Source organism: Chlorocebus sabaeus, chromosome 8 (genome assembly GCF_047675955.1).
Source record: "Chlorocebus sabaeus isolate Y175 chromosome 8, mChlSab1.0.hap1, whole genome shotgun sequence".
Lineage (NCBI taxonomy): Eukaryota > Metazoa > Chordata > Mammalia > Primates > Cercopithecidae > Chlorocebus > Chlorocebus sabaeus.
Window position 1 is genome coordinate 122,135,134 of NC_132911.1, and position 17,511 is coordinate 122,152,644.

The 17,511-nt window shown below is 38.0% G+C and overlaps 1 protein-coding gene across 3 annotated transcripts in view; it reads right to left on the bottom strand.

Moving 5' to 3' along the window:
* Positions 1-17,511, bottom strand: part of SAMD12 (sterile alpha motif domain containing 12) — a 474,157-nt gene that overhangs the window by 232,526 nt on the left and 224,120 nt on the right. For 2 of the 3 annotated variants that reach the window (XR_012093747.1, XM_008001424.3), the window contains exon 4: positions 12,249-12,389. Coding sequence is in view for 2 of the 3 variants with exons in the window: in XM_008001424.3 (XP_007999615.1) it covers positions 12,249-12,389 (141 nt within the window). In the remaining variant the exon portion in view is untranslated. Of the gene's footprint in view, positions 1-6,618; positions 8,548-12,248; positions 12,390-17,511 lie in introns of those variants that run through there. The other variant, XM_073018325.1, reaches the window with a different exon arrangement.

The following is a 17,511-nucleotide window of genomic DNA, read 5'->3' on the forward strand; positions in this document are numbered from 1 at the left end:
CAAAACAAAACAAAACAAAACAAACAAACAAATAAACTGAAATGTAAAACCCCAAACTATAAAAACCCTAGAAGAAAATCTGAGCAATACCATTGAGGACATAGGCACGGGCAAAAATTTCATGACAAAAATGTCAAAAGCAATTGTAACAAAAGTAAAAACTGACAAATGGGATCTAATTAAAGAGCTTCTGTACAGCAAAATAAACTATCATCAGAGTGAACAGAAAATCTACAGAATGGGTGAAAATTTTTGCAACCCATCCATCTGATCAAGGTCTAATATCCAGAGTCTACAAGGAACTTAAACAAATTTACAAGAAGAAAACAACCCCATTAAAAATTGGGCAAAAGACATGAACAGACACTTCTCAAAAGAAGACGTTTATGTGGCCAAAAATCTTGGAAAAAAGCTCAACATCACTGATCATTAGAGAAATGCAAATAAAAACCACAGTGAGATACCATCTCATGCCAGTCATAATAGGGATTATTACAAAGTCAAGAAACAACAGATGCTGGTGAGGTTGTGGAGAGATAGGAATGCTTTTACACTGTTGATGGGAATGCAAATTAGTTGAACCATTGTAGAAGACAATGTGGTGATTCCTCAAAAGACCTAGAAGTGGAAATATCATTTGACTCAACAATCCCATTACCTGGTATATACCCAAAGGAATATAAATAATTCTGTTTTAAAGACACATGTATGCATATAATCACTGCCACACTACTCACAATATTAAAGAAATGGAGTCAACCCAAATGTCAATCAATGATAGACTGGATAAAGAAAATGTGGTACCTATATACCACGGAATACTATGCAGTAATAAAAAGGAATGAGATCATGTCCTTTGCAGGGGCATGGATGGAGCTGGAAGCCATTATCCTCAGCAAACTAATGCAGAAACAGAAAACCAAATACTTCATGTTCTAACTCGTAAGTGGGAGTTGAACAGTGAGAACACAAGGACACAGGGAGAGGAACAACACACACTGGGGGCCTGTTGGGGTGGAGGGTTGGGGGAGGGAGAGTATCAGGAAAAATAGCTAATGCATGCCAGGGTTAATACCTAAGTGATGGGTTGATAGGTGCAGCAAACCACCATTGCACACGGTTACCTATGTAACAAACCTGCACATCCTGCACATGTACTCTGGAACTTAAATAAAATTTTTAAAAAAGAAAAAAGAAATGCAAAAGGATGGGAGAATGATTGGTTCTGCCAGAAAGATGAGGTAAGCCTTTTCAGAAGAGTTAATATCTCATCAAGGCTATGTCTTTTCATGAGTTTTATTATACAATATTCACAACAATCCTGTGAAATAGATCCTATTCCCATTTTTATAATGAAGATATCTTAATTTCTGACGAGCAACTTGCCCAAAGTTAATACATCCATGAAATGTCTAGAATGGCTAGGCGATGCTCAGGAGTTTGATTTTCATTCTGTAGGTAATTGGGAACCATTAAATGTTTTAAGGATGGAAATAATGTTGTCAGAATTATATTTAACTCTGGCAATAGAAGTGGGAAGTTAACTGAAGTAGAACTGAGGGAGCAGGACAGAGACTTCAGATCAAATGATAACTAGAAGGTTATTCAAATGGCCTGGGAAAGAGCTGAAGAGGAATGAATTAACACAGTGGTTAGGGTAGAGATAAGGCTGGGAAAGATAGGAAACTCACTTCACAAGCAGAACTCTGAGGATTTGGTCATGGACTCCATGTGAGTGATGAGGAAAATGGAGTAATCATAGGTGGCTCTGAGCCTTCTATGACAGGTGACAGCGTGAGTCATGGAGGTATGAACCTTGAGAACCAACACAGGAGGAAGAACAGACTGGGGAGATGGTAGAAAAGATAATGGGTTAGATTTGGATATTTTAAATTTGAGATATCAGGGGAATATCCCTGGGTACATATCTTTTAGAGAGAGAGAAATAAGAATCTGTAGTTTCAGAGAGGTGTAAAATGTAAATCTGAGAGTCATTATGATGCAGGGGATGCTGAAGTGGCAGAGGGTGAGATTGTCCAGGCAGCATGCAAAATGCCAACAACTAAAAGGACCTACCCCCAGGAGGAATCAACATCTGGGAAGTGTCAGAAGAGGGCGGGTTGCCAACAGCCTGAGAGAGGCCATTAGAAAGAGAACCAAGAGAGTCAGTATCATGTACAGGGAACATGTGAGCACCAAGGCAAGGAAAAGCTCTTGCTATCCAACGATAAAGGAGAAGAACTGTGTTGAAGAGAACTGGCATGTGAACATCAGATTTGTAACACCAAAGCCTCAACTAAGTAAAAGACATGAAAGAGCCTGGAAATTCAAATAGCATAGTTTGAGACATGCTAGACAATTAGAACATCAGACATTCTTCACATATGCATAAAAAGGAATCTGACTGGCTCATGTTTTCTTTCTCAGGAGCAAGAAGATTCTTTTCCTCAGAAGAGAGACAAAAGGAAGCATTTCTCAGTGTCACTTATAGAAAGACATATCCTATTGCCTGGTCAATAGATACTGAGAAAATTTGTTTTGAATAAATGAGTTAATGGTAAACATGTTCGACTTGAACTTACCTTGAGACAGTTTACAAAAGACTCTCAGGAAATTGGGGCCCTTAACGATACTGGTGGCTCCAGGAAGCACTAGGTAGAACTTCTACAAAGACGCAGTGTTTTGTTTGTTTGTTTTTCAGAAAACCTCCCATTGTTTTTATATGCATTAAAGCCAGTCTCTAATTCTGTTTTTCTTCTTGTTCCACCATCTTAAGAATACTGATCTGGCAGTTTCTTATGAGGTCGAACATACATTTAAGATACCAATCAGCAATTTCACTTCTAGATACTTGCTTTTATAGTGAAATAAAAATCAGTGTTTATAATAAAAACCTGTGTGTGAGTGTGTACGGCAGCTTTGTGTCAAACAAAACTGCAAACAACTCAAATGTCCCACAATTGAGGAATGGATACACAAACTGTGGTTATATTAGGTTGGTGCAAAAGTAATTGTGGTTTTTGCCATTATTTTAAATAGTAAAAACAGCAATTACTTTTGCACCAATCTAATACATTTAGTGGAATACTCAGCAATGAAAGTGAATGGAATGATGACACATCACAGCTTTGATAAGTCTAAATGCATCTCCATAAATGAAAGAAGTCAGACCCTATAACTCCATTTATATAGCATTCTGGAGAAGGCAAAACTGTAGGGATAGAAAACATCATAGGTTGCCAGGGGCTGGTAGTAATAAAAGGAGCTGACAACCAAGGAGCACACGGGAGAGTTTTTTCTGGAGTAAGAGAAATTTTCTATCTTGATTGTTGTGGTAGTTATTCAACTGCGTGCATTTGCCAATACTTGCATAACTGTGCACTAAAATTGGTGAATTTTACTGTACGCAGTACAGTATATACCTTGATGAAAACAATGAGATAAAAAGAATACTGGCATGGGAATTAAGAGAACCGCAACCTAGTTTCAGTTATGCCACTAACAAGCTGTGTAACTATGAACAAACCTCTAATCCTCTTTGGGGTTTGGTGCCCAAATCTGCAAAATGAGACTGGACAATTTATCAACAAGTATATTGCTCCATTCTACAAAGACTTCCTTCTTTAAGCAAGGTGGTGGACCAGATGGCCTATTTCAGTTCAGACGGCCTACTTGAGTTGCTGAAGTATCATTGCGGAGGTGACTAGACTAAAATAGCTAGTCCGTACATACAGTTCTAAAAAGTCTTCTTGGATTAGAAAGTAGTGTTTCTAATTTTTGTTGTTCCAAAAGACAGAGCTTTGGGAAAGTCCATCTGGTTATGCAATTCCCGAGTAAAATTTGACACATATATTTGGACAATGTGAAAAAAGTTCTTCAGGAAACACTAATGTTTAATGAGCTGTAACTGGCCCTGGTAAACAAACATACACTTCTTTTTTCATCTTATAGGCACTAATTATATGAGGATGGTAGCATCTACTACTCACATCTGCCTTACTCGCAGTTGAGACACTGCTTTCTATTGCCTGAATTTACCCAACCCTTAGTTGCTGATGTATTTTTACACTTTCTACGTATTTGCAGCCAAGAAAGTCACTAAGAGGGACACCCCAAAAATAGCTCCACACTACAGCATGAGAAAATAAAAGAATAAAAATAATAATCTTGATGATTTTAAGAGCTTTGCATTTTTTTTTACTTTGTAAAGCAGGGGTCCACAAACAATGGGCTAGCATTTTTTTTTTCCCCTGTGGTAAAAACTACATAGTATTAAATTTACTATATTATCCATTTTTAAGTATACAGTTCAGTCATGTTAAGTATATCTAAGTTGTTGTGCAACAGATCTCTATAAGGTTTCATCTTGCAAAACTGAAATTTGTACATGAAACACAAATTCCTCCTCCCCCGAGCCCTTGTAGCCACTTTTCTACTTTGTTTCTATGATTTTGACTACTTTAGATACTCCATATGAGTAGACTCATGCATTATTTGTCCTTTTGTGACTCGCTTATTTTGTTTAGCATGATGTCTTTGAGGTTTATCATGTAGCATGTGGTAGGATTTCCTTCTTTTTAAAGGCTGAATAATATTGCATTGTGTCTATATACCATGTTTTCTTTATCCATTCATCTGTTGTTAGACATTTGGGTCACTTTTATCTCTTGCCTATTGTGAATAATGCTGCACTGAACATGGGTGTACAATTATTTCTAGATCCTGCTTTGAATTCTTTTGGATATGTACCCAGAAATGAGATGGCTGTATCATATGGTAACTCTATTTTTAGTTTTTTGAGGAACCTCAATACTGTTTTCCATAATGGCTATACAATTTTATATTCCCACTAACAGTATACAAGGGATCCAATTTCTCTACATTCTTGCCAACACTAGTTATTTTCTGTTCTTTTGGTAGTGTCCATTCTAATGGGTGTGAGATGATATGTGGCTTTGACTTGCATTTCTCTAATGATTAGTGATGTTGAGCATCATTTCATATGCCTATTGGCCATTTGTATACCTTTTTTGAAGAACCATCTATTTGAATCCTTTGCTTATTTTATTATTTGGCTTGTTTTTTTTTCCCCTTGTGTTGAGTTGTAGATGTTTCTTACCTATTCTGGATATTAACCCCTTTCAGATAGGTGATTTATATATATGTTCTATTCTGTGTTGTCTTTTCACTCTGTTGTTTCCTTTGATGTGTATCAGTAATTCTTCTTGTAAATAAAATTGTATTGGAACACTGCTATGCCTAATTCATTTAAGTATTGTCTATGGTTGGGTTTTGCCTAGTGGGGGTAGTTGCAACAGATACTATATGGCTGGCAAAAACTAAAATACTTACTAACTGGTCCTTTACAGAAAACGCTTGCCAACCTCTGTCATAGAATATGCAATGAACTCTATTATGTGGTTTCTACATAAAATCTCATTTAACCACCACCTGGAGATGGAAATTATTAACCCATTTGACATAATAAAGGCAATAAAGCATATTGGGTAAAAGTTTGCGGTGGAGTCAGACAGATCTGTGCTATGCTTTTTACTAGTTGTCTGACTATGAGTATGTTACTTAACCTCTTCATCCTCTCTTATACCCATATTAAAATTGGGGCTAACAAATAGGACTGACCATGGTAGCATAAATGTCAGAAGCTGATGTGACAATTAGTGCATGCTTTGTATATAGTAAACATTTATCACTCATTAGCTATATGAGAAACAGTCACATAGTTGATACTGAACATTCAGCATTCAATATTCCTGGAACGGTTTTCCTACTAGAAACATTGTCCATTATTAAAAAGCTAAGGATACCCCTTGTGTCCTTGATTGTGGATTAATTTGAAGGATCCCAAAATATAATTTGCACCACTCCCATAGGTTACATAAGGCACCTTCCCCCATTTCTCATGAACTAAACAGAAGGAAAGCATAATTATGTTTTCAGTTCTATACCATGTTTCCCAAGAGACAACTAGAAGTACTCTGACATAGCTGAGTTTCCAGCAGGTACATGCAAGCAACAACAACAACAACAACAACAACAAAAAACAACAAAAAAACCAACCAACCAGAATGACATCCTGGCCACTCCATGGACAGAACACAGAACACCAAAAGGCTACACAGAGGAGAGAATCACCTTAAAGGCACCAAAGGGATGACATGAAAGCAAGTCCAAGCATTGACTTGCAAATATCACATAGTAAGCAGGCCATTGAGAATAAGAGCAGGGGGAATCAGAGGTCAGGATTTCAATTTAAGGATGGCTCTGGATTTAGATGATGATCTGTTTCAGGAATTTTTGTCATGATTCAGTGCTAGTGCTTATATACTGATATATCAACTATGCATGCAACATACAAAAATTTTCCAGTGCCTTACAGTTTATGTCAGCAGCCAGAACGAGGAAAGCAAGAAAAAAGGGGGCAAAGAATTCCTCTTTTCCGTGTTCAAATAACCCACGGTGGCTAGGTAGAGCTCTTTCGGTCCATTTGTGACCATTTTGGCCACTGTCATGGAGCTCCTGGCCAACTGTGTAAAAACAATTAGTGTGGAATCAAAGGCTTAAGACACGTTTTAAAACAGCAATTGAAAGACAGAAAAGTAGGCTTAATTATCTGTTATTTTATTGCCTCTAGAAATACTACGGCATGAGCGTTCAGATGATCATATGTAATTTAAAGTTCTGATTACAAACCGATGCAATTAATTTGATGTGTTTGTGTGTGTGTACGTTTAATTTCTACATCTCAAAGAGTGTTGTTTCCTTGAGAGAAAATCTTAGCGTGCATTCATTTGTTCATTTTGGGATTGATTTCCAACTCTGTGGCAGGTTGCTTTGAATGTCTTCAGTATGGGAATTACTGCATCCTTTAAGGATGTAGTTCTTCCTTGGAAATGGTAACCAAACATTTAACTCCAGATCTTGTATTTAAGGTGGACAATCAAGCACTGAAACACTGTGGATAAAAAATAAAGTTTGGAAAAAACAAATTCCCCAATTAAAAAACAAGCCAAGAATCGGAATAGATATTTTTCTAAAGCAGATACACAAATAAGCAGTAAGTACATGCAAAAGTGTGCAGTATCATTAGCCATCAGGGAAATGAAAATCAAAACAATAATGAGATACCACTTTACACACACTGGAATGGCTACAATAAAGATAGACAATAACCAGTGTTGATGAGGATGTGTTGAAATTGATTTCTCATACACCGCTGGTGGGAATGTAAAATGGTGAAGTCACCTTGGCTTTCATACACATGGAGTTGTTACCATATGACCCAGAAGCTTAACTCCTCCGTATCTATCCATGAGAAATGAAAACATGTGTCCATGCAAAAACTTGCACAAAAATGTTCAAAGCCCCATTATTAATAACCAAAATTCAGAAACAATCCATCAACTGATGGATAAATAAAATGTGGTATAGTAATACAATGAGATATTATTCAGCAATAAAAAGAAAATAAATACTGACACATGCTTACTACATGGGTGCATCTTAAAATCATTATCCTAACTGAAATTAGCCAATTACAGAAGACCACATATTGTATGACTCCATTTATAGAAAATGCCCCGAATAGGCAGATGGACAGAAAGTAGATTATAGGCACACATCACATAATGTTTCAGTCAATGACAAACCACATATACGATGGTGGTCCTATAAGATGATTATACCAAAGTTTCATTGTACATTTTGTATGTTTAGGTAAGTCTAGATACACAAATACTATTGTGTTACAATTGCCTACAGTAGTTAGTACAGTAACATGCTGCGACCTAAGAGCAACAGGCTATGCCAATTAGCCTAGGTGTGTGGCAGGCTATACCATCTCGGTTTGTCTAAATACACTCCATCATGTTCCCATAATGATGGAATCACATAACAATGTATTTCTCAGCACATATCCCTGTTGTTAAGCAATTAGGATTCCAGGAGCTAGTGTTGGCGGCATTGGGAAGAAATGGGGAATGACTGTTAATGGGTACAGAGTTTCTTTTTGGGTTAATGAAAATGTTTTAACAATTATTGTGATGGTTGCACCACTCTCTTTACACACTACACATCACTGAATTTTAAGCTTTAAGTGGGTAAGTTGTACGTCATGTGAATTATATCTCTATAAAGATGTTATAAAAATAAGGATTATTATAAATATATGAGGTTGATTAAATTGCGTGGCTTCTATTACCGATAGCCAACAACATTCTGTATTTACTATCATACTGTATCAAGTGATTTACGTATCTTAGCTCCCTTAATTCTTACAACATCCCTATTTGGTGAGCACAGCAAAATGTGTTAGGTACAGGATTTAAAATTTGGGTCTGTCTGATGCCAAAATTCACCCTTTTTCTTTCTTGTTTCTTTTAAAAAATTGTATTACTTTAAATAGTTAATATACTCATACATTTCATAAAACAAAGTGACACAAAAGGCACACACCCTCTCTCCATCCACCATCTTCCCTGTCCCACAGGTGCAGCTTGTATTAGCTTCTTGTACATCATTCAGCATTTCCTTAAAACAAAGCACATATGGATATACATTTTTATTTCCCCCTCTTTGGCAAATGTAGTATACTATACGCATTGTTCAAATATAGTACACATTGTTCTGCACCTCGCTTTTTTCACATCTCATAGCATCCCAGAGATCCTGCCATATTAGTATTCTTCATTCTCGTATTTATAGCTAAGAGTACACCAGTGCCTGGATGTACCACAATTTAATTTGCTATTCCCCTAAAGATGGACAGTTGTTTCCAAGAAACTATATTTTGAAATTGCCTCCAAAGGCAAGAAGAAAACTCCTAAGAAATGCAATCATTTTTAAAATAATCTCCTTTCCTCAAAAATGGACTACTTTGAAAGTGATAACTCTTCTTAAAATGTGTTGGTTAGTAAATATTTGTTAAATATCAATGCAATGGTCTAAATATTATGTCTCCTCAAAATTTATGTATTGAAATCCTAACCCCCAAGGTGATGCTATTGGATGGCGGGCCCTTGCGTGGTGATCAGGTCATGGGGGTGCAGCCCTCACGTATGGGATTGGTGTTCTTGTAAAAGCGGCCCCACAGAGATCCTGCCCCATATGACGTTACAATGATTAGAAGGCCAACTGTGAGGAAGTGGGCCCTCATCAGACACTGAATCTGCTGGTGCCCTGATCTTGGACTTCTCAGCCTTCAGAATTGTGAGAGAGAAATTTTTGTTGTTTATAAGCTACCTAGGTTATGGTATTTTGTTACCGCAGCCTGAACATGTTAGATAATCATCAGCAACAAAAAATTAAATGCATTACACCAGAGTGACAGCCCCACGTGAGCCATGGAAGGATATTCCATCTCTATGGATAAGAATTGTGATTCACCCTCTTGAAGAGGGAAGCCCAAGGATTTCCAAAAACATTCCAAAGTCTTTCTTTGTACTTATTCAGCATATTGTTTCTGCTGAATAATATTTACAGAGATGAAGAATCAAATATTCATTACTGAATTATCTATTACCTCTATGGTGAGTTTCTATGAGATATATATTTTAAACTTATCAGTTCACCTGAGTGGAATGAAATTCTAATATTTTTATTATAGCAAACCTAGACCCAAAATATTTTACACTTAACCGACTGTCTTTAGAACTTCTATTATCAGTCATAAGACATAAAAACAACTTGTCAATTTTGTTTCCTGTTTTTTTTTTTTTCTTAAAGAAACTAATGCTTCAATAAGGCTATGTATTTTCTGAAGGATGCCTGACATAACATGAGTTTGAATATTAACATGTGAAGAACTGACTCATGTCTGAAATCCCAGCACTTTGGGAGGCCGAGGTGGGCGGATCACTTGAGTCCAGGAGTTTGAGACCAACTCGGCCAACATGGCAAAACCTCATCTCTACTGAAAATACGAAAAATTAGCCTGGTGTGGTGGTGCATGCCTGTAATCCCAGCTACTTGGGAAGCTGAGTCATGAGAATCACTTCAACCTGGGAGGCGGAGGTTAAAGTGAGTCAAGATTGTGCCACTGCACTCCAGCCTGGGCAACAGAGTGAGACTCTGTCTTGAAAAAACCAAAACCAAAAAGAAAACATGTGAAGAACAAGCAATAAAAAAGGTAATGTCAGCACAGACAAAATATCCAAGAGGTAGAGAACAATGCGGTCTTCCAAAGGGAACTGAATGAAAGAATTTAAAATGTACAGCTTTTCAAAGCTAAAGAAAGTGACAACAACTGAATTGAAAGGGCTGAACTGGGCATTAACTTCCCAGAACACATATGTATACTTAGTTTAATAAACCTGAGTACTATCTTAGGAAAAATCTTATATATTATGCATCTAGGGCAATGAGAGCTATAGAAAATGATTCTCCAAAGCAAATACACTACAAGCTGACACTAGAAGAGGAAAAGAGTCAAAGGCACACACAAAACATCACACGTGAGTTTAGGTCTCATTCTATAGATCATCACCACAGGGGGAAAAAAAAGTGAGCTGTGAAAACCATAGAGACTAAACAGAAGCTGGGCAGCTATGCTTGTGGTTGAAGCTTAAAAAAATGCATGTTTGTATTTTCTCATTGTAATTGTAATATGAATTTGCAGAAGATTTGGAAAATATAGAAAAAATAAGAATTTAAATCACCCACTTATCCCACAATCCAGAGATCCCTTATTAAATGGTTGGCATATTTACTTGCAGTCCTTTTTTTCTGTAGATATAAGAATATATGGTTTTTACAAAATTGGGCTTATATTATGCATTCGATTTTACACATGACCTTTTCCCCCACCTTGTATGACTTCAGTAATTTCCCATGTTGTCGTGTATTCTTTAAAGATGTAATTTTCATAACTGGGCATTATACTGAATCTTATGAATTTAAGCAGAACTACATGATTATTTTCATATTGCTGGACCTCTACATCTCTTGTAAATTTTCCGTTTTCCAAATAGCACTGTGATAAACTTTCTTATCATAATCTTCATATTTCTATCTACTTCTTAAAAGAAACTTAAAAGCATATCAGTACTTCACATTCAAATTTAAATCACTTAGTATACCAGTAAATTCACCATTGGAAGTCTCTGGGGACAAAATGCAAATAATGCATATGAAACAAACAACACTATTTTATGCTCACTTGAAGTCTATATTTATCCTTCTAGAATAGTCATCTTTCAGGGAGCACATTATTTCCTCTAGGCAAATGGACTATTACTAGGTTAATCTAAATGCAATAACATGAAACTTGGCTGACCCAGATTTCTCCAATATCAGTACGCATGCAATTACAATATTCTGCAGAATGACAAATACTCAAGGCTCTCAAAAACACATATTTTATCATCCTTTCATTGAAAATGGTGTACAATCGACACTAAAATAAAACAAATAAAGTTTATAGCCAATGAAGGTTGATAGTATCCAAATCTTATGTAGACATATAAGTTACATATAGTGTAACTTATGGCTTTCTTAGAATTCTAGTTTTATTTTGTCACTTCCACAGTTATTGAGATCTTAAGTGCTCTCATCATATTGAAGTTATTTATAATTCCTGTTAAGAATTATATACGCTTAACAGTCTGGTCCTAGATTCACTATAGTCTATTTTAAAAATTATTCTTTCAAGAAGCTAAATGGGGTTCTTACAATCTCTAAAGTGTGTGTGTATAATACATTCACATATAGTTATACATATCTAAAATGTTTTTCTCCCAGTAACCAGTGAAAAGCAAAATAAAAATACAACAAAAACTCCACTTATATCACTGGTCATCATAACTATAGAATCACTCGAATTCTAAAGCACCCTCACAACTGGCGCAGGTGAAGATAGCTAGAGCTGGACTGTACAGTTGTGCAGGCTGCATACTATACAACTCTAGTGAGTGCAATCATACCCCGATTGATGTGACTGGTATTCTTAGGGGTTGTGCAGTATACAATCCATACAACTCTATGTGACGACCTTGAAGTTAGCTCAGGTAATTCTGTTTGCTCATCCATTACTTATCTGTGCATCCTTTTCTCTAGTGAGCTATGAAAAATGTTTTCAAAGGGAAGTAATCTTTAAATCTATGTACTATTTTCTAGGAAGGAAATTCTGCGAAGAAATAGTAAAAAATTCTCCCCGGCTTCCATCTGTCCTAATAGTAAGGTTTTCTTTCTTCCCATCTCCCCTTCCATCAACCCATCAGGAAGCAACAGGGTACCTTGTGTGAGTAACTGTAGATTTCTGACTTCTTCTCGCACCTTCAGCTGGAGCACCTGTTGTAAGATGTGCTGCCGGAGGTTCTCCTGGGCAATCCCCATTCGCTCAAGCTTTTTGTCAGTAAGTCTCAGCAGGGCTCGCCCTGCAGGGTTTTAAGAAATAAAAGGAAAAGCAAATGAACTACTTGCTGAAGAAAGATGTCCATTTTGGTCTTGACTAACCCTGCCATCACAGAAGTTTCTACCTAAACACAGACTTTTAGAATAAAAGTCCTCCATTATTATTGCTGACACAAATGGATTATCTGGGTGAAAAAATACATACATATTTAAAAGAGAACCCTAACTTTTAATTGAACATTGGGAAACCCCACTGACTCACACATTCAGTTAGAATGTGTGACTCATACACTCAGTTAGATAAAATAGGAAAACCTTAACCTGGATATTTGGGTCACAAATTGCAGGTTTCCATAGAAACAATGCTCTTCATTGCGGGATGGATTCTCAGGCTGGCCCACAGGAGCCCAAGTCACTGACAACTCACTTACAACCCAGCTGAAGAATCGGATGCTCTAACAGTGGTACATATATTAACTCTAGCAATGTGCAACACAGGGTATAATAACATTTCTGTGAAGCATGCATTTAAAAGTCCAGTTTTAATCTGCAGGCAATTGACACTCCTGCTGTACCCCTGATGGGCTGGAGGTTCCATCTCTAGCTGGTGGGAGCTATGCCTTAATCCCAATTACTGGCCTAATGCAAGGGTTCTAGCAGGGCTGAGAGGGAGAAGAGCAGGGTAAAACAGTATCCAAAGAGTTGAAAAACAAGGCACCTCGAGGTGTGAATGCCTACAATGGGCAGACACCCTGGGCTACGGTCAGCTGGCATGGCCTCTCTTCAATCTTTCTTTCCCTGTATGCTTCTCTTCCTACTGTGATTTCCATCAAATTCTCCTCCACTCTGTGCTTGCCCTAAAATAAGTGTATTTCCATGTTGAGGGTTTACTACAAGAAATAAAGAGTGATCATTGCTAAATGCCCATAGCACTACCTCTACTCTTCTCCAACATTCCTACTCATCACATCTGCAGATCTTTTCTCATTTCCACAGATGAAGAAGAGATAGAGTCAACTACATGTGATGAATGATGTCTTCAGGTATATTACCATATACATTTCACGAGGAGACAGGTGAATGGAGAAAACCAGTTAGCAGCAGTTTGTGTTGTTTATGCTTCTGGTTTCCTTCCTTTTAGCCTTTGCTAAGTGCATCAGTCAGGATAAGTTAGTTTATATGCTATTGTAAAAACAATTCCAACATATCAGTGGCTACAACAAACTTTACTTCCAGTTTATTCTGCATGCCAAACTACAAGTCTACCTATCTTGAACACTGCTGATCAATGTAACAAGAGGGAGGAGAGAAGGTTCTAGAAGATCTTCATGCTATCAATGAAATGCTCAGCTTAGAGTCATTTATATATCATTGGCCAGAACTAGTTGCATGAACATTTCCACCCACAAAAGGGCCACTAGTTGTACTCCCAACATGTGCCCAGAAGTGAGATGCTTAATAAGCAGCACTAGTGAGAATTATGCTAATATAGATGTGGCCCTGGACAAAAGGCTAGACAGAAAGTGAGTTCTTCGACGTGTGCATGTTTGCAGTGGTTGGGGGTGGAGGTCTGAAGCTTCAGTGGAACCTGCATTTGTGAGAGGAATCCTACATAACTACAGCTCAGGCTTGGCAACACCAGGCAGATGGTGGTGGTCATAAGAAAAGGAAGGAAAGGACAAAATTGGACTCCAGTAATTTCCATTGCATTCTGTGGCTGGTGGATTAATGGGCCCCTAAAGATGTCCTTGTTCTTATCTCTGGAACCTGTTAATTTCTTACCTTACATGACAAAAGGGACTTTGCAAATGTGATTAAGGTAAGGAGGATCTTGAGATGGGAGAGTACCTTCATTATCCAGGTGAGTCCAATCTAATCACAAGGGTCCTTAGAAGTGAAAGAGGGAGATGGGAGAGCCAGAGAAAGATGTGACAATGGAAGCAGAGGTCAAAGTGAAGTGGCCAAGAGCCAAGGAATTCAGGCAGCCTCTAAAAGCTGGAAAAGGCAAGGAAATGAGTTATCTTCCACACCCTCTAGAAAACAGCTCCACTAACATGCTGAGTTTAGCCTTATGAGACCCATTTTTGGACTTCTGACCCACGTCAGTGTAAGACAATAAATTTGTGTTGTTTAAAGCCATGGGAGTTTGTGATAATCTGTTATAGCAGCAGTTGGCCTTGTGACTGGAATTTACATGTTTTTAAGAAGTCAAACAGATGGCTTTAGATTTCCTTTCCTTTCCCCATTTCTGGTTGCTGGCACACACAGAGGTAAAAAGCAGAGGAGTGCTAAGGAGAGGTGAGCCTGAGTGCTGGGCTTCCAGGACAGCCCTGCAGTCCAATGCTCTGCTCACTGTCAGACCTTAGTCCAGAAGTTTCCTCAGAAAACAAAGAATAGGGCTTAAATATCATTTATATGGATAATTGGCCTCCAAATAACAGACATCTACATCTTTATACATGTCATAAACTTACAAATACTGCATAAAACACTCCCTGAAGCTCTGATGATCTTAATCCTTCCCAACATAAAAATGTAGATCACCCTCCCTCCTTTCTGTTCCCAATTATTTGGGCTGTGGTTTCGCAAGCTGTGGCATTTCCTAGCAAGAGCTGCCTAGGCGCTGATAAGACACGCGGCTGCTTTTGTCTTAAGCTGGCTGGGCCATCGTTAGAACACAGTGTTAAGGCATCAGAAGCAGGGTTTTATTCCAGCACACACAGTTCAACTTTCCTTTGTTTGATGCCTTCCTATAAACCTGTAGTCCCAGCCTTTTCATAAATGCATCTGATTGGTCAAAGTATAGATACATAGCCCTACTAGAATGTTATTTCTACTTTGGTGGGTTAATTGCACTGGGTTTAAATATATGAGTCAGAAAATTCTGTCAGTTATAAAAGTCTGTTCATTTTCTGACTGTGTGATACAAACAATCATGCTTATGAACATTTCACATACTAAATGTCCAACTGTTCAAATTATTTAATCCAAATCCTGAGAATTATTTCTACTCTGTTGGAAGAGAAATTGAGAAGTTAAAGAATATTTAAAACATGAGCGCTCGTCCTAATTTTTCCCACTCTACATTCAGTCGTGCTTTATCTTCCTTGGTAGGAAAATGAAAGGGTTAGTTTTCAAGAAAGATTAAGGATAAAATTTCTTCTAAAATTTCCTGATAGAATCACTTCTAGAGAAGAGCATGATCTGTACACCAAAAATCTTATTAACAAAATCTGATTCATGGTCTTCTTTGGATGGTTTCTATGGATTGATGGTTCTGGAAAATTTCTGTAATAATTAAATTATTTCTAGGAGTAAATATCCCATCAATCTCCTAGTCCACCACCTCCTGATGAATACAAAATAAACAAATGTCCAAATAAGTGGGGTACTGTTTTGATGAGGTATCAAGAAAGTGGTAAGTAAGCAATCATCAAATTATTTTATCATTTATGTTAATTTTTGTTGTTTATCATAAAATTCAATTGTTAGTTCAACAAACACTTATTGAGCACTCACTATGCCTCTGTTACTTTGTCACTCCCCCTGGATACAGCGATGAACACAGCAGACAGAGTCATTTTTGAAGCCTTCAGGCTGACAGGGAAGGTAACTCATGGTAAATGTCTATGAGTATGTGATGAATGCTAAGAAATGCTAGGCCTTAAGGAGGAAGCAAGAGTTAGACAAAACCTACTTATAGAGCAAATATTTTTTTAAAGTTGCCACATGAATGAAGAGCGGGGCTGCCATTGTAGACAGACAACACAGGAGCACCGTCCCAACTTGAACATTCCCTGCCTCTGCTCACAGGAGTCTCTTGGTCACCTTGCTCTGCAGTCCTCTGACAATACAGAGAAGGGCCAAGGAGTGAAAAATCAACTCAATCTCAAACAAGAAGCACCAGCTGAATTGCCTGATACAATCAAACTTGTTATAACAGTAATTAGGTGACTTGGGCTGGTGGGCCCTTTACCAACTCACAGACCCTTGGGGTTAGAAGAAGCTTAAAGTTTTTCACTTGCTCTTACTCCCCGCTTTTTACTCTTTTCCTTTAACAAGTATGCATTGATCACCATTATGTGCCTGCCACTATTCGGGGTGCTGTGGATATGGAGATGAGTAGTGTCTTCTGCCTGCATGGAGCTCACCATTTAGTGTAGGAGGAAGGTGACATAAAAATAAACCGACAACTAGATTTAGATCTAGAGACAGATGTATGATCCCAGATAGTCATAAGTGCTCTGAAGAGAAAGCAGAATGAAGGGGCAGACAGGGACCCCTATTAAAAATATGGTGCTATTGTAGTTGGGGTGGTTAGGATAGGAAAGGCCTCTCTGAAGGGGTGAGGCTGGAACCAGAAAGGAGAATGAGGGAATAGAAGTGTCAACACAAGTAGAGGAATGACAGGGAGACTAGTGTCACTAGGGCAGAGCAGGTGAGATAAGAGAATGGTCAGAAATGAGGTCTCAGAGAATACAGGGTCAGATCAAACAGGGCCTCGGAAGCCCTGGAGAGGACTCTGGATTTTATTCTTCTGAATATGAAAAGTTCTGAGCAAGGGTAACTTGGGCATGATATCAGGTATTAAAAAGAATCCCTCTGGTCACTATGCGGAGAATGGATTCGGGGCAGAGGCATGTGTAGGAGCAAGGAGGAGTCTGTGGACTACCAAAGTGATCTGAACAGGAGGTCACAATGTCTTTGTACTGGGGTGGTGGGGAAGAAGTAATAAGAAATAGTAAAATTCTGGATATATTTTTAATAGCTTTACAATGCCCAGAAGTGGGGTCTGAGGGGAAGACAGACATCAGAGATGACTCACATTTTCAACCTGAGCCACCAATGTCTGGGGGCACCATTTCCGAGCAAGAAATTGAGTCACTGCTCAAGAGAGGATGCATTGGAAGGAGGAAATCCTGGCAGTATTACTGCTATTTTTTCTTTAGAGAGCACTTGGGGTATGGAGAAGAATAAACATGACAGTATTAAACAAAGAAAAACAATCAAAATATTCTTCTTTTCTTGAATGCTCTTATTCCTTCAATCCTCTCCTCGAACCTCGAAGCTCTGAGTTGACTGGGGGCAACGTAAGCATAGGCATATCCTGGCGGAACTTAACAGAGGGACCTCTGACAACCCAGC